Here is a 20421-nt window from a genome sequence, read left to right as displayed (position 1 = left end):
ACATTTAAGAAAGATTAATAAAGTCAGATAATTTTCCAACCCACTTATTCCAGCTCAGGTCATGGGTGACTGTAGTGTCTCCTGCTAGCTCAGGGCACAAGGTAGGACCCCACCCTGGACAGAACGCTCTCAACACAGGGCCACTCACAGACACCCACACTTGGACAATTCAGACAAGCCAGTTGACCACATAATCACATCTTCGGAATGTGGGAGGAAACCAAAATACCCCAAAAAAACCCATGTGGACACGGGGAGAATGTGCCAATCCTGCACAGACAATGGCCTCAGCTGGAAGTCAGTTTTCTCATTGACATTACAATGAATTTGAAGGAAACCACATTATTTGAGGACCTGCTGTATACCATGTTTACTGCATGTCCCTTTATTGCGCTTCTCAGCATTTGTTTTTTTACAAGTTGAAGGACTCTGGCAACTCTATGTAGAACAAGTTAGCAACATTTTTCCAACAGCATTTGCTCACTTCATGTCTGTGTCATTTTTTGGTAATTCTCACAATATTTCAGAGAGTGATTCCTCTGATGGATCTGGGCAATGTATATTGAAAACCTTCTAGAAATGATTCATCATTACTAGATGTCATTAAGAACATTCGTGACTCATGTGAAGAGGTCAAAATATCAACATTAACAGGAGTTGGGAATAAGTTAATGCTAACCTTCTTGAATGACTTTGAGAGATTTAAGACATCAGTGGAGGAAGTAACTACAGAAGTAGCGGAAACAAAAAGACAACTAGAATTAGAAATGGAGCCTGAAGATGTAACCGAAGTTTTACAACCTCAAGATAAAACCTGAGTGGATGAGTTGCTTCTTACAGATGAGCAGAGAAAGTGGTCTCGAAATGGAATCTACTCCTCGAGAAGATGCTATGAAGATTGTTGAAATGACAATAAAGGATTTAGAATATTAAATTAACTTAGTTGATAAAAACAGCAGCAGGATTTGATAGGATTAACTCCAATCTGAAAAATTCTTTGGGTAAAATTCAAACAGCATTACATGCTACAAATAGTTCATAAAAGAAAGTCAGTTGATGTGGCAAACTTCATTATCTTATTTTAAAGAAGTGCCACAGCCACCCCAGCCTTCAGCAATCCACCCTGATGAATCAGTGGCCATCGACACTGAGGCAAGGCCCTCCACCAGCAAAATGAATATAACTCGCTGAAGGTCCAGATGATGGTTAGCATACTTTAACAAAGTGTCTTTACATTAAGGTATGTACATTGTTTTTCAGACATTTTTGCACACAGTAGATTACAGCATACTGTAAACATAACTTACATGCACTAGGAAACTGAAAAATTCATGTAAATTGCTTTATTGCAGTGGTCTGGAACCAAACCTGCAATATCTCCGAGGTATGCCTGGATATATCCATAAACCCTCTATAATCTTCAGTATTGTTGTGAATGTTTTAAACCTGAAACTGTCCCATTCTACAGCTTTCATTTTTCACTCATATGCTTCATCTGTGTTGTGTACTTAATCTATGTTGCATGTGAGGCGCTCATTCATTACTTTTAATGCCGTGCTGTGATACAGTTATATGAGCTACTATAATTTATCCATTCTCCATTCGACAGGCTAAAGGTGTGGTCCAAAGCTGCTTCTGTATTGCTGACAACACTGTGGTGGAACATTCTTGTACACTGTACTCAATGTGTCAGTTACTTAGAATAAGCGCATTTTAACTTTTACTAGAAATTGCCAAATTGCTCTTCAAAGTGGTTGGAAATTTTTGCAAATCACATGGGTGTGGAAAGGTACTTTATTGTGACTTTAGTTTGTATTTCAATTACTAAATCTCATTTTTTGGCCATTCGTATTTCCTTTTCTGTAAAGTATCAGTTCACACACATACTTTGCCCATTTTTCTATTGGATTATTTCATTTCTTGAGTAATATTTAGGTCTTTATTCTACATGCCAAGCTTTTGTCGGTTTTATATTTTATTTTAATATACTTTTTATTTTAATACAGTCAGATCTATTATCAGTGTTTTCCTAGTGCTAAGTAGCACAGGTGTTTTTTTCCTTATCCTGAGCAGTATAAAGCAAATAAAATGACCCATAGTTTTACCATCCCAGGTAATGTAATGACATAAAAGTAAACACATGAATGCAATATATCCAAGAGTTAGAAAATTCAAATAGTAGATAAAATGAGCTATACTCCTCTCCCCCTATAACCTGGTGACCACTAAGTCTATGTATCTTCCCAGAAGTTTCTGTGCATTTAATAGCATCTATACACATCCTTTAAAATTACACAAAGCAATACTATTAATGCTCTTCAGCGGCCTGTTTTTCCATGATAGCGTATTTTAGACTTGTTTCAAGCACATCAGATATGCCATACACATATTTATCTTTTAGATTGAAAACAGATGCTTTTTTAAATATTTTGATGTAGTTTACTCTCAAAAGGCTGTATTTCTGAGAGCAATATTTAGTTGATTGTAAAGTGGAAAAGCGGCAGTACAGGTTTCAGTTCTTCTTACATCTTTGGTACATTTGAAGGGCTAGGCAATGTAACCTAGAGGGCTGGAGACATAGTAGAGGCCCAGATGGCCCTGAACTATTGTTCTAGGTGAACTGGAAGAAAGGGGAAATAAAAACTAGCTTCTACCCTAGCTGAGGGAAATGTGTTTTTAATCCGGTTTGGTTTAGCCCAGCCTTCCAGGAACAAAACGTTATTGCCTTGTGCAATTGCAATAACAAAATTAGCATGTAGGGAAATAATGGGGGAGAGCTAATAATTATTTTAAAAGTTTCTTCCCTTTTTTCTTCTCATAAGTTATACATGAATGAGAATGGCAAACATTTTTATGTTCACCAATATGAAAAAGTAAAGCAGTTTTAAGGAATTCAAATAATGGAACTCCAATACTTGTAGCTGCCCAATTAGTTTACTTTTCATTTCTGTCACAGTTATGTACATACTCTTGAGCCAGCTAATTCATTTTAAAAGGTATGAGCATTTCCTGGTGGAAAGCATAATTGTCTGTTTCAAAGAACCAGTATAAAGAATCAATTTTACAAGATCCTTACTATAAGAGTCCTTGGATCATGGGACTGTAGGTATAAAGTCTTCTTTGTTAAGATCCTTTTACTACATCCTCTTGGATGTTATGTATACTGCTGAACCAAATAGTTTTTGGAGGAAAGCACAGATACAACACAGGACTAAAAACCATTCACTGTGTTCATGTCAGCACATCTATCCTGGTTGTCCAAAATTAGGTTTCTACCATCTTCGAAGTATTGGGAATTTTTTGAAAATATCTTTAAACTGCTATCTTGGATAAAAGGTATATAATTTTAACATATGGCTATAAATTTGCATTGTACATTTCATGAAAGCTAGTAAATTTTTTTTAAGGATTTAAAATGTTAAGGATCTTAGCTTTATTTTTATTGAAAAATTTTCACATACCTAACATTTTTCAAATCTTGTCTATTTCCATTTTCAGCATGTTGGGGTATTCTTCCTTCTGCTTAATTCTACTTAACCCATCTACTAATGTTCACTAGAGAAAGCTAGTCCATTTACGGGTTTGTCTGAGTTGGAACAAGTTCTTTATTACATGCAGAGGGAACTAACAACATGTAAAGTAGAATGTGTAGAACCATGGGGTTTGGGGGGATTGGAGGTAGGGAAAAATTGCATTATGTTCAAAACTCTGTCACAGGGAGCCAGTTCATGTGTGTAAAACTTACACCAAACAAAAACGGCTCCAAAAATATATAATGCTACTTCCATTTATCCCATTTGAATGCAGCTGGTAATTCTCAAAATGTTTTGTTGATTTGGGGAAGGGGGAACATATCTTACATGCACAGAATGCTTCAGAACATTTTCTACTTGGCTACCCATCTGCCAAGCAGGCTGATGATCAAAGTCTGAAAGCAGCTGACAGTTCTTTAGGTCTACAGACACTGTGCACGAAAAATCAGATTCTGTGCCAGCAAATACCTGAGAAAAAGTATACCACAAATGCATTTGAAAAAGTGTTTTTAAAGTTAGATAATAAATGTATAAAACTATACCAAGGAAACCATATCTTTAGAGAAACAATTATGAAATGAACAGGGACATATGAAGCCCTCCATTATGCCAATTTCCTTTAGTGGAATTTTTCCTTATGGGAGCAAAGCAGATGGGACGGGCTCTTAAGCAGATGCGTTTTTATCAAGTAGGACGCCACAACAATTCCCTGAGATGAGGTAAATATGCACATGCTCCCTTCAGGAAAGCAGTGCTCATCCACCACAGAACTCCCTCTGGTTTAGACATGGACTGAAATACCAAAAATATCAAGATATGTTAAGACAGTAGAAATTTAAGAATATCTGTGGATCTCTTTCTCAAGTCTACATTTTAACACTAAAAGTTCTTATCCTTGGTTATTTTTTCCCTCAGAATTACCTAGGGCTCATATTTACTGATAAAGTTTTTAAAATTCTAACCTGAATTCTCTGTTGACCTCTGACCCAACTACTAAAATTAGGCAAATTTGCTTTATAGTCACACTACATATCTAGAAAACAGTTGCTAAACTGTGGTATCACTAAATAGGAGATCTCCACAGAGAAGTATGGTGACTTGGCCCCTCGCCATGCAACCAGTGAAAAAATTAAGAGAAACAAGAGCCCTGCTGTCCTGAATGTTGACCTTGTGGCTCGTCTCGTGATACTGTAGTGCAAATCTGCCTAAATGTTTTGGAAAGTTCAGTATTGGTATGTGTTTGGAGGGAGTGAGATGAGGAGGCTGGAGTAATAGTAAAGACTAACAACTCAGGAGATGGGAGCAATAACTCTAAAAGCTTTACGGTAGTAAAAAGCTGGATGTTCATAGGAAAAAATATCAGAATACTTTGAACTATAACAAGCATAATAGTGATGAGTAAAAATCCTTCCAGGAAGTCCTCCTTGAGTGTTCACATGTTGACTTCTTGACACATTTTAGTAAAATACACCAGCACTGACACATTTTTTAAATATAGCACATAACTATCATATACAGACAGTTCTGTTGTTCCTCACCCAGTCCCCAAAACGAAAAGCAACAGGTTACAGGTAGCCAATGCCATCTTATTCCTGCTCTTTTACAAAATAAACCAAATGCAAACTATTATTTTGCATGGAGCTTGTACTGCTAAGCTCACTTTTAGACGTTCATTTTTAATATGAAACACATTCAGAATGTTAGCATGATGCAGTTTACATTGTGAAACAATTTGTTCCTAAAACATGAATGTCCACATTTTTTTCTACTAATACTGCAAAATAAGCCACACATCCACAAAGTGGTATAATTTGCTCCTCCTATAACTAGAGAGCTTGGCAGAAGTCAAACACCATCAAGTATAAATAGAATCTTATCACACCACCTCAAATAGTTCCGGTATTTCTAACTTCCAGACCACTAAAATATCCTCCCCACTCCTACGTTTTGCTCCCAAGATTCACTGCATTGTTTAAAAGTAGCGTATGGTTATGAAATTTAAAATACAGTAAGATCAAAATTAATTACTTCAAATAATTTTTAAACCAATACTCTGCACCCCCTTAATGAGACGTGTTCCAAAAATAAAAAGAATCACAAAATTTGCATTTAATAAGTTTACTGTTGGTCATGATTTTGATGTAATTCTGAAATAATTTTAAATGTCTTATAGAATCAAATAAGTAAATACTGGTCTTGTTCAAACCCCAAGTTCTCCCCAGGAAAGAAGGAAGATACAAATATGGGACAGGGGAGGGGAGGGAAAATGAATATTAAATTTGAAATGAAAGTATCAGAAGGAACTCGTGATATATAGAAAATGCATTTCCTGGCTCTGTTCCCTAAAAGGGCCTAGAAACAACGGCACTCCAGTAGCACCTAGATCTTGATTTCCAAATACCATCCCCCAAGAAAAGAAACAAGGCTCCTTCCTTGGAGAAATAGCCAATTCCCAGTCTGGGGCAGGCAAACTGTATGATAAATCTAGACTATCTTGCTATAGCAAAAAGCAAGAAAGTGCTCAAAGACTGATAGGTACAGGTAAAAATGATCCATGAATACCCTTAAAGGTGCTCTTGCTGACCAAATTTGAAAAAATTACAGTAATTTAAATAGAATGTTTAAAAAGAATCGATGAGCCATACTGAAAACAAGTGGGCAGAGATAAGAAAAAAAGTTGATTCTTTGTAAAAGAGTGCCAGCTAAATAATGTAGATGGAATGTTAGTTTTAGAAAGTCCCAATTTGCAGCCACCAATGTAATAAAATGAATTCTGAAAAGGATTATTGATGAATGTTAAAACCTTTGAGTGAACAGGATATGCAAATGATCTCCACATTATCTCCTCCCATATCGCTTAAGAAAAAGATATTCTTAAAATGGAAACATCAGACAGAAACCGAGTGATCAAACTTACATTGGCAATAATGTGACAATAACTTTATGTTCCTCCTGATATGACATAATGAATGAGACATAACATACGCCATTTATGGAGTCTTCAGCCAAAATGTTTATCCTGAACCTACTCATACTGGTGAGAAACAATTAAAGAAATACAAACGTCTACAAGCTAACTGGCCTGCTTTTCTAAGTGTTGATTTTTCCTACCTTTTTTAAAAAAGGTAGAAAAATTATTCTAAAGAAGACTACAGATAGAGGACGACCAAATGCCATGGGTTTGGGTCTTGGATTTAAAAAAAGAAGAGCTTTAAAGAACATTTTGGGAGAAAGTGAGACTTAAGTTTGCATACATACTATACATTAGACAATTCTGAAATTTCTTGGATGTGATAATTGTATTATGATCATGTAGGAAATGTCCTTATGTTTTAAGAGAGACATGCTGTAGTAAAAGGGTTAAGTATGATGCCACTTATTTCAAAAGAAAAGTGCTTATACAGAGAGATACAGAAAAATAACAATTGTTGAATACAGGAAAAGGCTATATGATTATTTCATTGTACTATACTTTCTGTATACTTGACAATTTTCTGTAAACTTGAAAATTTTCTAAATAAAAAATTGTAATTTAAAAAATTAAAAAAAAAAAAAGCTTACAGATAGCATGAGGGTACGTGTGGGGGCTTTAGCAAAGTGGTGCATCCTGCTCTTAATTTTAACCAAACCCAATGAAAAACCAGAAGTGGTTGCAGAACAAATTGAGGAATCAAGCCAAGATGGCAAACAAATTTCTAAACTTCCACTTCTTGTTAACTTAATACGTATGGATGGCAAGTGGTATAAAGGTGATGGTAAATGACTTCTAACGTACCTTAATCTATTTTGTAAGCAAATGACATAAAATGAAGAAAAAAAGGTTAACATGTTTCCCATCTTCTAAATATAATTTCATAGAGAGGAGTAGTGGCGGAGAAGGGGGCAGGGAGGGGGTGGGGAAAAGATTCTTTTAAAACAATACAAAAAACAAAAACGTTAATACATTGACTTATTTTGAAAAATAGGCAAAATGATGAAACTGGATGTTTTCTCACCTAAATCTAATACACACTTATAATTAGATATATACAATTAGACTACAGCCCATATTGTTTTAAAATCTCCCAAACCAAGAAAAACATCATCACCAATGTGATGGGTTTTTAAAATCTTTTAAGAAAAAAACTACCCCACCTAGGTTTTTTTCCCTTAAGCTTATTTTCTGATAGACATTGAATCAGCCCGTACTGTTAATTCCACTACCAGTATATAAAATGCCTCTCTAAATATTCAGCATTCTGTCTTAAAGCTCTCAAAAATATGGTTGCATATCAAGTGCTGCTGATAGACTCTACTGAACTAAACACAGTACAAGAATTTTTATATAGTCATTAAACTTGAAAAAAGTTTTTATTCGAATGGTTGTGAGTTTATTTTTGATTATGAAATCAGCCACCCCGCTCCCACCACTTCCCCCTGAAATCCCAAACAAATGCAGCGTTAACGACTACATGGTGGGATAATCAAACTTTTTAATCTCCCTTTATACATTATATTAACATTGATATTGCAAGGCATTCCATTCACAAATATTACAGTTTGATAAAAAATTTCACACACATACCCCCGAAAGTGTATACCAGATTCGGTCACTTTACTAAATCATTAAAATAATACAAGTAATGAAAACATTATCATAATTCTTTTAAAGCAATAAAGGTCTGAGGCACTCTGGGAAAGATGTTCTCGTACAAGTATAATATGTCAGTGGTATCAAATTATCTTACAAGAAACTTACCAGATACTCAGTAATCAAGTACAGCCTAATAACAATGACTTTGATCTGTCTTCACTGGATCCACTCTCATTTGAATTGAACTACTGAAAGGAACAGAGATTGGGCACCTAAGTTCATTTGTGATGAGGTTCCCAGCGATGAAAAGGTGAAACGTGCTTTCAGCACACCAAGGAGAGCTGCATCCCTGCCATGAGGGAACAGTTCGGTCTTCAGAGAGGTTCCTTTCTTATCACGACCAGGTTTGCTAAATGTTAGGATCTAACAGCCCACCTGACTTACTCTGCTCACTGCTGGAGAGATTTCAGAACTGGCTTTCCCCATCAACTTCTATAGTGCAACCTCCACCCCTCTCTGAATATCTCCAAGGTATGCCCTGGAAATAAAAGAGAGGAGAAAAGGAACGTTTTCCCTCCCATTTCGACCAAATAGGTATGAAACAGCAATGTAATACAAAATTCTCATGCTCTGAAACAGCCAGCTACCACTTGGAGCATGGCTATTTTTGTCATAAACTAGATTTTTAAAAACCTAATAATCTTTTTTCAAAGTGAATTTTTTCCACATCCATTCGCTGATACAGAGTCCACACTGAAGAGAAAGTCTCACTGACCTGAGTGCTTCCTTACACACAATTACACGAGTAAATAATTAGCATGGGGGAAGAGGGAGGCCAATTCCCAACTGGGAATTCAGTCACTGCAAACTATGGGTCCATTTACAACAGCATATAACCCTGTCAGAGCAGAATCAACACAAACTCCAGGTCACATAGTGTTCAGTAATTATATATATGGAATTTAAAATGTATACATATATATTTCCATACATATATAATAAAAAAAGCTGAAGCAACTTATGTTGCTAAAGTTTCAAGGATTCCCATCTTCAACATTCATTTGGAAAGCAGCTGGCTCTCGATGGCCCAGTTGTGGCAGTGATAAAATCAACTAGAAGCAGGTTTAAGTAAAAGTGCTCAAAGGCGAATGAGAAAACAAGGGTACAGAGATTCTTGCGGGGGACAGGGGAGCACTCAAAGGAGTTGAGAAATGTTTCCTTTATCCTTCTCGGCTTTTTCAGACCCAAGACAAGTTCGTGAGGACACACGTCAAATGCTGTAGTCCTTCCTTATCTATAGTCAAAAACAAAACAAGTAATAAAAAATTTCATCTTCCATTCTGTACTCTCAATAAAATGCACAAGTACAGCCAGAAGGCATTAGTGAGATGTGCCATCTCGGAAGAAATTAAAATTGGGACATGAAATGAGGCCTCGCACTCTCGAGCCGTCGAGTTAGGATTTCACAGCCAGCGTCCGTGACCAGCAGGGTGTGCTCGAACTGAGCAGACCGCTTCCCATCTCTCGTCACCGCAGTCCAGCCATCTGGCCAGGTTTCATCCTGCCATCCGCCTTAAATACACAAAAACAATTTTTCTTAAATCTATCACCCAATTTTCTAAGTAAGTGCTAGGTAAGTACGTTTGCATATACTCCTACAGAAAACCAATAAGAAAATTCACTATTAAGATTCCTACTTACACCTCAATTGTTTTATTTGTTTATTTATTTTTAGCACCTACAGCACCTGGTCTTTCTAGGTGGTCTCCCATCCAAGTACTAACCACTCCAACCCTGTTTAGCTTCCAAGATCAGATGGGACTGGGTGTGTTCAGGGTGGCATGGCCATAGACTACCTCAATTGTTTTAGCTAAAGCATTTCCAACTTCATTTTGGTCTTTAGTTCAATGAAGTAATAATATTTAAATTTACCTCAAGTGTGTTAAAACTTCAAATGTTTTATACCTCCCAAACAGCCAATCAAGATGGTATTCCCAAAATAAAAACAGTGGGTGATACATTTTAGAAAACATATTGATACCAGTCATCACAAAACTACAAGTAAAAAAAATTGGATGAATAAATTCCATTCTTTATTGGTATAATTTAGCTCTTTTCTGGCATCTGACTAAACTATAGCGAACATATATTGTGAAGGAAATAATGTAACTTTATATACTTTTATTATAGCATTTAATCCCTGATATGCTGGCACACAGATGGTGAGAATAGATTATACTGTGAAATTTTTGTAGACCACACCCCTGTAAACAGAAAGAAGGCAGAGAATGAAATAAGGATTCGCAAGAGAATAAAAAAATTATGATGAGGCAGAATGGGTTAGAGAGGGATTGAAACTAATGAAAGGAAATGAAGAGACATGAAACGGGCTGGGAGACAATGGTAAAAAGAAGCCACAACACTAGAGAAAGAGAGAGAGCGGACAGGGGAGGGGAGGCAGAGAGGGAATAAGAAAGTTGTGCAATTCCGGATACTACAAAAACACCTATTTACATATACTTTGGCCTCCAAATTACATGTCAAAACATCAATCCATTCTTCATTTTGAGTAATCTTCGTTAAAGATTAGGTCTCACTGACTCAGACAAATCCCACAACAAACTCCGCACTGAAGTAACCTACTTTTGCAAAATTAAATCTCGGTCTAAAAAGAATATGAGGTAGCTTAAAGTTAACTCATACTTTGCCAAACACCTAAAGATGAGTAAATGGTTATTTTCCAATGTAATGAATGACCTTTTCACAAATGGATTTTACACATAATACTTCTTTGATTTTACTATGATCTACTAAAACAAGTTATTAATGTCAAGTCGAACATAGTTGGCCACTATTCTGAAGAAATTCAAATTCTTGGATCTGAGACTCTGAGGCTGGGATTTAGCCTGAGTTACACTGTTATAATTTGCTGATTATCTGAACCAGCTCTACAGAAAGTTATTTGCTTATGCCTGTAACCATCACATTATGTCTCACCACCCAGGTGCCAGTTAATGAAAATAGGTATGTGACCAAAAGACAATTTCCTCTCACTGTCTTGCCTTTCTCTGCTAATAGTACTTACTGCCTTTTCAACTTGTTATATATGATTAGAACTTTATTCCATAAGGACAACAAAAACAATATATTTGTACAACCCTTTATAGTATACGAGGTACTCTGTGTTAAGATAGATCATCTCACTTAATTCTTAGAGCAGCTTCTCAGAGTTAGCAGGAGAAAGATTGTGATTTCCATGTTAAAGAAAAGGATCAGGTTAAGGCAGCCTCTAAAACAACCTCCAATGCCCTCCTCCCCTCGAGTGTGAACTGGATTAAGTGACTCCCTTCTAAGGAAGAGAATCTGGTAGAAGCTGTGGGATGTCACTCTCAAGATTAGGTACAAAAAAGACTGGAAGAACTCAGAGAGAGGTAGGTACCTTTAACACAGGGCCAGGACACACTGCCTGCTACTAACTACTGTCTCACTCTGTACCCCATGATCCCAACAGAGAACTGGCAGAAAAGAAGGTGAAGGCTTCACGAGCAGGCTCCAGCTATCACTCTGACATCTCAGTGAGGGGCCCTAACCACGACAGAGTCTACTGTCATTGCCACATGCCTGTCACCGGACATAACAACCATGAGGACATAAAACTGTGTCTGTGCTGTGCTTTCTCCATAATATTTGTAAGACATCACCTGACGAAATAAGTGTAGACCCTGAAGAGGCAGAACAGCTCAGGACATCAGAGTCTGACAAATTCTGCCACGTAACTAGCTAAGCAACTTTAGGCATATTATGTAACCTCTTCAAAAATTAGTTTGCTCTTTTGTATAATGGGGATAGCACCTACCTCATAAGTTGTAGAGAATTAAATTATAAAACTGTGTCTGCCTCAAAGTGAGTTGCTCCACATTTTTCCTCCCCTCCACCCCGCACTGTGCCCCCTAATGTCAAGCAATAAATTTCTACACAGGCTTGATGGAGGCTCCTAATTATTACACTATACCCTTTGACAGGATCTTAATGAAAAGGGATTGGGAATGAAATACTTTAGCATTTACTGACAGCAAGAAAATTACAGTGTAGAAAATACTGCTTCCTTAACAACTCTTAAAATTTTCAGTTCTCTAAATGACACTGAATCAAGTTCAATATGGGACAGGCAGAGGAAATAAGCAAAAAGAAAGTAGACTACTAATCTGATCACGAGTAACCAAAAGTAAATAAAAATTCAATTAAAGAACATTACTGTATCCTTTTTTCTCACCTTCACAAATCATTGGCTCAATTGTAAATACATGGCCAGCCTTCATCACTCCAACTGCTTTATTTTCTGAAATTAAAGAAAAAATTCTCAAAACATAGCAAAAAACCAACAGTATACTGTTGAACAGCTCACTGGAAAAAATATATAACTTATAGTCCCATCCGTGATTGTTAAATTACCTTCTGATTCCCCTTTCTTAAAGTAGATCATTCAACAAACAGGTACCTTACTGATAAGCACCTACTTTGGGACAGATATTCTCCTAGGCATATTTCCTTCTGCTTATGTTATCTCTAGGAAAATACAGAGAGACATCTGTAGGCTAGATTTCAGATGTGGTTATCACTTCTATAAAAGGAAAAGTCCACCATTTGTTACAGTAGGACTGGAACTGCAATCATGGAACCGAACAAAGTTCCATCACTCATCCAGGTATAACAGCTTAAAGGAGAATAACAGATGTTTCAGATTATGCCATAAATCTCCCATCTCTTGGATGGGTGGATGGGTAGGTGGGTGGGGATATGTGTGGAGGTGGGGTAGAGGGAGGACACAGCCTGTAGAAACAATTGCCAATTTTCATTAAATTCTTCTATACGTTGTCTTCTTTTTCTTATCTTCAAAGGGGAACATTGGCTCTGCACACTAACCTAATGCTGACAAGACTATTCGTTTTTATTTGAAACAAAATTCCATTTCTCCCTCCAAATACTGTTTTAGTTTTTGATCAAGTTCACTAATATGCGAGTATTTTTCAAGATCATCATGAGAAACATAACTACGAATTAAAGTGTCCAGAGAGAGAGAAAGGCCTTTTTAGGACAATCTCAGACAAAAATGGAGACCCAGTTTAAATTTCAAATTGAAAAACAAGAACTGGTAAAAAAATTAAATTAAATTAAAAAAGAGAGCCCCAGTAAACAAATGCCTGCATTTGCTCAGCCTGACCAGCAGATGGCAAAAGCACCAGCTTTCAGAGTTTCTCCGCCTGGCTCTTGGTCTTTGCCGTGTGTCCACAGAGACTGAATCTACTGAACACCACACTCTTTACTATGGTCTAACCTCACCCACACTTCTTTCCTGCACATCTCTCCTTGTGAATAGCCATCATGCTGCTTTCCACTATCTTACGTATTTCCCAAATACACTTTCTGCAGGTTCCAAATCTGGAGTTTCTAAACAGTTATAAAATCTAAGCGGCAAAAAATAATTTTGACTTTTTATTTCTAATCTCATGAACTTTCCAAATGATCACCAATTTACTACATATACACAATTAATGCTATTCCTCTGAGGATATCAAAAAGAAGATTGCCAGGAGTGTCAGTGTGGTGTCATACAAGAAGAGAATAAATAAATCTAGAGCTGCTGCGTGCAGCTACTGAGCGCTTAAAACGCAGCCAGTCAGAATAAGACAGGCTGTAAGTGTAAAAATATGACAAAGGCAAAAAAAAAAAAAAAAAAAAAAAACAAGCATGTAGTATATCTCAATAATTTTTATTCATTAAATGTTGAAATGCTAATATTTTTAATGTAGTAGATTAAACATACTTAATTTCACCTATTTTATTTTACTCTTTGACTATGACTAGAAATGTTTAATTACATATGTGTCTCATATATTCTACTGGACAGCACTGATACAGAGAATCTAAGTTCCAACTCTGCTGCTGCCACTGATTCATTATTCAAGAAAAGTTACAACTCCTACTCATATCGACTCATGGTTTCAAGTTTCTCAACATATCTCACTCAACCAACACACATTATCTGAGTGACACTACGCTAAGTACTTTTTAAAAAATTTGTACATGCTCTATCATCTACCTCATAAGATTACCATACTATATATTCTAAATGTAAGGTATTATCATCATGGTTTCTCAACCATTAATAACTTAAATAAAGAAGCAAATAAACTCTACTATAACAAGGACTTCTCTTACGTAAAAGAGGTGGAGGGAAGTTACACAATTTCCTGGTTCCACCTTTAGCTGGTTAGGAATATGGAATTACAGGCCAGAGATCATTTACATATCAAAAGGCCTCTCTCTGCTCCACAAAGACTATCCCAGCAGGTTCCTCGACACTTCCCCAAAGCGATCACAACATATTGTGATTTATATAAACCCTGATTTACACTTGACTTTTCATAAACATATCAAATGTATGAAATGAAGTATACCTACCCGGTCCTTGCTTTTTTTCAGAATTGTTTATTTCTTACTAAATAGTTTAAAAAGAAACTCAAGTGGCATCTCTTGTATGTCAGTGGCACCATAGTTGGCTGACACCATCATTACTGATGCATATCCCCTCCTCCCACAAATCCTATCTTCTTCGGACAGTCTCTATATAATCCATACCTAAACCTGAGTTTGTCACCTCTACAAGGGCACTTTTTTCATTCCTTCCCTGCACATACTTTTTTTATTTACACACATGCACACACTCACACCACTGTAATCAAAATAACTACTTCCATTCTGTTAAAGAGAATGCACAACAGGTGATTATTACGAGGCTTACCAGGAAGGAATGAAGTTGGCTACTAATTTTCTGTTGCCAGCTTTTATTTTAAGCACAGTTCAAATCTTAAGTAAAAAGAACTATGTGGTCTGCTAATAAACGCTTATTGATTGATGTCAAATACTGTGCTCTAAATGACTTCTCGAGCTCCGACTGTCAGGCAGTTTCTCACTCATTTCACTTTCTCTTCACAACTTGGGACATCTAGAATTTTACTACCTCCTCCCAGGACCACGGCAACAGTGCACCGGGCCGACTGGCCACACCAACTCGCACCTCCAATACATTCTAGACACTAAGGCCAAACTGGTCTTCCCAAAACGACAACTTCACCTTGCTAGTTCTCTGCCCAAAAATGTTTCTGCAAATTCCTACGAATGAGGTCAAATATCCTTGGTCTGGCACTGCCTATTACTAGTTCCTAACACATAATACTCAGCTAAGCTCTTATTGTCTCTGTTCAGTCTTAACTTGCACCCATTCATGCTTCACCTCTACCTAGAAATGCTCTTCTACATCTTCTCCTCCAAACCAAATCTCAATCATTCTTTATTTCTCCCACAGGACATACTACCAAACTGCTTCGGTCCTTACTAGACAGCACGAAGTACAGGAGAAAATAATAAGTATAGAAAGCCAGGGAGAACCCAGGTATCAATCCTTGCCCTGGCATTTATTTACTAGTCTCTGTGAACTTGAGTAAATAAATTACTTCTCTAAGCATAGAATCTGCTTTTTTTTAAATAGAGCAAAATAATTATTCATTGAATTGTGATGATCAAATTGGACAATGTTACCTTATCATCATCACATGCATCACTCTAAATGTTAACATTAAGAGCTTTCCATGTATTGTATCACTTAATCCTATTAACAGTTTGAGGGAAGGTGCTACTCCTTACCCATTGTACAGATGAGAAATCTTAAGCACAAAGAGATAGGTGAAAGCCTCTATAGAGCAGAGGCTCCTACATATTTGTTAAATTCCTTCGGAGGTTACTTGTAGTGGATAGATTTCATTTCTAGCACTAAGCAACATGACTTATTCCTGCACGTCTTATCTCTCCAAGAGAAAAGGTTTCTGGAAGACATTAACTGTCCTACACTCCCCCTTTGTTATTCTATCAGACAGCACTCAACTTGAGGAAAGGTATTTTGTCTGCTTGTACCAACAATGGTATATTATCTGACATACAACTAAGTATTCAAATCAAACCAAGCTGAACCAATTTTATTTAAAGAATCAGAACAGTGATGGCTAGATATGTGGCAGAGATTGTTGGCTGTTCACCAAAATTAGTTTACTTTTTTCCCAGAGTACTCAGCTAGATAACATTTCCCAACTTCTCTTTAAGTTAAGGTAGACATGTGACTGAATTCCTGCCAATGAAAAGTAAATATAGTGATTATGCCAATTCCAGGCTGGTTCATTAAAACCTCCCAAGCATAGCCCTCCATGCTTCTCTCCTTCCTTCCTAATATCTACAGAATATGAGTCAACTTCCAGAGTATCTTGAAAGCTGTAGGTTGAAGATGACAGAGCCTGGATCACAGAATAATTGCCCTACCGCACAGAGCAACCAAACATGCATGCTTTAGACTATTCTGTGAGCAAGATGAACATATGAACGTGTATTGTGTTTGAGCAAATATACATTTGGGGAGGTCTATTTATAATAGCTAATAGATTATTCTAATAAATATAAAATAGTAGGTCCTATTAAATGTTTGAATAAATATCTGTTGGATAAATGGTTGGCGAACACCAAATCTTTGGACAGCACTTACTGGCATAGTGGGGTACATTGGGGGCTGTATGGAAAAGCTTGTGGATTCCATGCCCACAATAACTTCGAACAACTGAAAAGCCACTTGCTTGGGCATGCTTCTGAATAATGTTTCCCAATTCTCTGTATCGAACGCCAGGTTTCACTGAAAGATAAAGAAAAGACTCGTGACAAAAAGTAATAACTAACATTTACTGAGCAAGTACTTACTATCTATGTGCCAGGAACTTTTCTGAATGCTTTACACGGCTACATGCATAAATTTTCAGATGAGGAAACCGAGACATAGAGAGGCTACACTGCCAGTAAATAGTAAAGCTGAAATTCAAACCGGTAGCACCTCCTTCGATGGGAGTGGGGATGGGGCGGGGGGAGTAGGACACATGTCCAATGCCCAGTACTAAGAGGATGCAGGGAGGTACCTCTTGCCTTCCGAATAAACAAGGGAATGGAAAACACACTTCTCTTCCTTTCCTTTCTATTAAAGTGAACAGAAGAGCCAAAAAAGGAAAGAGCACCAGGAGAAAAAGGAATGTCCAAAAAGTAACTTGACTTGTCCTGAGTTTCAGTCTGGTCAATTTCTCAAAGAATTACCTCCCCTGGGCTTCCTCATCTCCATAAAAGTGGTTCTCAAATTATTCATAGTTGCCTCTGCAGAAGGTCCTGGGCTTAGGGTATAGAAAGGTACTTCTCACTACATACTTCCTACTCCTTTTAATTTTTATGACTTTACTACTGTTTCAACAAAAACCCAAACAGAAGAAGGGGTTCTCACTGATGTTATGGCTCTCTTAGCACTGAGATCCAGAAAGTGAGTCACGCAGGCCCCCTACAGTCTCCTTCTCTGCCTGACTTCCAACCTGAGGTTCAGGTACAACATATCTTCTCCAGCCTATCAAATTTCTGGGCCAACAGCCCAAGAAATCATTTTAAGTAACACTTACTTGTCCTTAACCAGATGTTCCAGCTTGAAATTTTTAGGGGGCAGAAGGTTAATGATTTTGAGGAACCACATGGACTTTCACAATTTTCCTACATTCCCATCCAAGTCTTCATATCAGTCCCATTCAGCAAGAAAAGCAAAATTTTAATCCATGTTGCATAGTATACAGTAAAGACCGTCCCCGTTTGACAATAATGGGGTGAAAGCGGGAGATTCCTTTCTAATTCTCAAAGAAAAGACAATTCTGGTCCCACAGGTGTACTTTGTAATATTTGGAGATATTTTTGGTTTCCACAACTAGGAGTGGTGGTGCAACTGGCATCTAATGGGTAAGGACAGGGATGTTGCTAAGTGTCCTATAAAAAGCACGGGACAGGCCCCTACAACAAAGACTTATCGGATTCAAAATGCCATTCACCTGTAAAGTGAGAAGCCCTCTTCCAGAAGGCTAATTTCAACAAATGATCAAGCTCTCCAGTGCCCTGCACCACCGTAGGCAGCCAAATTATTGTAAAATAATGGGCAGGAATGATACATACAAAGAGATTAAGCAACTTTTGTTCTTTCCTGGTTACTGTTATAAAGACTTTAGTTTCTGATAGTTTCTTGGCATGTTTTATTCCTATGTCTTTGTAAAATGACATAACAGCTGTCCGGTTATTTCAGCTAACTAACTCACAGGGAAGCAAAAAGGATATAAACAATGAATACATTATTTGGCAGAAACTCTAAAAATTATTTAAATCTAAAGCTTCCACAAACAAGAAACTAAATACTAAAGTTCTCATCTCACAATACCACTGGGAATATTGTTTTTCAATAATCGACAGTGAATAAGTAAAAAAAAATTGATACATGAAAATATCATATACTTTCATTGTTCATTTCTCAAACTTCATCAAATCAGTAAAAATTTCATCATCTCCCACACGTTGACTAAAAATAATAAAAATAATGGATTTGTGTTATTAAAGATAAATAAATGTTTGCCTAAGAACAATACTTTGTAGATGATATATCAGAGGTGTTTCTGTTTGTTTGGTGGGTGGGAAATGCAGATAATATAAACTGAACAATAAAGCTGAACTGCTATGGATTTCAACCAAAAAGTTGTTTGTCCTCAAACTGTCTTTTTCAGTAAAAGTCTGTTAACACTTGCGACAAGCCTTTCTCTCTCCTCACAAGATACAGAACAAATAAACAAAAACCCTCAATGAATTGTTTGTATGGACAAAAACAGACAGCCTGAGAAAAAATGCTAGAGAAATACATGTCTACCCAAAGATAGTATTCACTACAATAGCAAGACATCTAGAAAACACCAAAATCCAGTAGGGGAATAGCTACAGAAATGTTTGTACTATGGAATATAACATACAGTCACTAAAAGAATATGGTAGAATGCTGCATGCAGGTACATATGCTAATTTAGAAAGATCACTAAGATGTTATTAGTTGAAAAAGTACCAAATTACAGAATACTATGATTCTATTTAACTAAACACATACACATAGGTATGAGTATATGTGTGTGTTAATACACAGAGGAGAAAAAAACCTAAATATTCAAAGTGAATACTTCTGGAGAAAAGAGAAATATAAAAAGGAAAGAGGAGAGGCAAGTGTAATGGAGGATAATTCATTTTTCCTTCATAATCTAGTGTCTTGTTATAATTATTTATAATGAGAACACAATATTTATGAAAGAATAAAAAGTAGAAAAGATTGAACTCAAGAACTATGCATACATTACCCCTCATTTATCAGCCAAAGAAAAGGCGGGCAAATCAGAGAAGAGAAAAATAAACGGTCTTTCAGTCCAACCTTATCAAGGGATTACAAATCATCCTTAAACTATCACTGGTAAAACCCAAAGCTAACTCAGGTAGGGGAGAGGCCAAGCTGGGACAAGGAATTCATGGTGCAGTGACAAATCACTGAAGACCCAACAACACACAGACGTTCAAGCGGGTGCCCAGCCCTGAAGCTGACCTGCATCGATGGCTTGCATCAGGCACTCATACGTGGTCTGGACCAGTTTCCGTGCTCCCTCATCCACATCTCCAACAAAAAATGTCTCGTTCAGGTCCCCGTGATAACCATTGCGATAAAGCGTGATGTCCACTGCAAAAGAATGTGCAAATATAAAGACTACATTTGTTTTTATGTCAAACAAATGTAGTTTCTTCAATATGACAGCATCAAGCAGCTTAATGAGAAAGATAACTTCTTCATTGTCAGTTAGACAATGGGTATATAGTGAGTGCCCAACAGACACTTCTTATCTCTAATGCAACTAAACTCACCGTGGAGGACAGGACATGGTCACACAGCACAAGCCAGATGGTGGGCTTGTATATTCTTATATAGTAGTAAGTAGATCATTTATGGCAGAAGAAAACTGTATCCAGGATACATTCATGTAAGGTCAATACCCAAGTTTTGGAGGACTTTGCTACATTTGATATTAAACAGAAAATACTGCTTAAACTTACTATCTTCAAAGAAGTTTTTCCTCCTAATAAATCAAAACAGAAAAACTTACACTGTTCTACAGTTATTTTTCAAAAACTCATTTGCCTTTCTCTTATTTGTGAATATTCATCCTTCTCTTTGTCCGCATGTTTAAGAATACAGATTACTACTACACCATTATAATACAATAAATGTCTATTAGAGGACACATGAAATGAGTGTTTTTAAACCATGAATTTTCAACCTACAATATCACAGGTATGTTGGCTCTAGCACAATACATACATTCCTAAAAAAAAACCCACGCA

At 36.8% G+C, this 20421-nt stretch overlaps 1 protein-coding gene and 1 pseudogene across 2 annotated transcripts in view; both read right to left on the bottom strand.

The window, feature by feature from the left end:
* Positions 1–7985: 7985 nt before the first annotated feature.
* METAP1 (methionyl aminopeptidase 1) overlaps positions 7986–20421 on the bottom strand; it is a 53375-nt gene continuing 40939 nt past the window's right edge. For both annotated transcript variants that reach the window (XM_039845775.1, XM_039845776.1), the window contains 4 exons: positions 19631–19762; positions 16697–16840; positions 12380–12445; positions 7986–9678 (listed from right to left, as the gene is read on the bottom strand). In XM_039845775.1, the coding sequence (XP_039701709.1) occupies positions 9515–9678; positions 12380–12445; positions 16697–16840; positions 19631–19762 (506 nt within the window). In that variant the 3' untranslated portion in view covers positions 7986–9514. The remainder of the gene's footprint in view (positions 9679–12379; positions 12446–16696; positions 16841–19630; positions 19763–20421) is intronic.
* Positions 9842–9959, bottom strand: LOC120588510 (uncharacterized; annotated as a pseudogene).

The sequence above is a fragment of the Pteropus medius genome, unplaced genomic scaffold (genome assembly GCF_902729225.1).
Source record: "Pteropus medius unplaced genomic scaffold, Ma_sr-lr_union100, whole genome shotgun sequence".
NCBI classification, from domain to species: domain Eukaryota; kingdom Metazoa; phylum Chordata; class Mammalia; order Chiroptera; family Pteropodidae; genus Pteropus; species Pteropus medius.
This window is presented reverse-complemented; position numbering and strand designations above follow the sequence as displayed.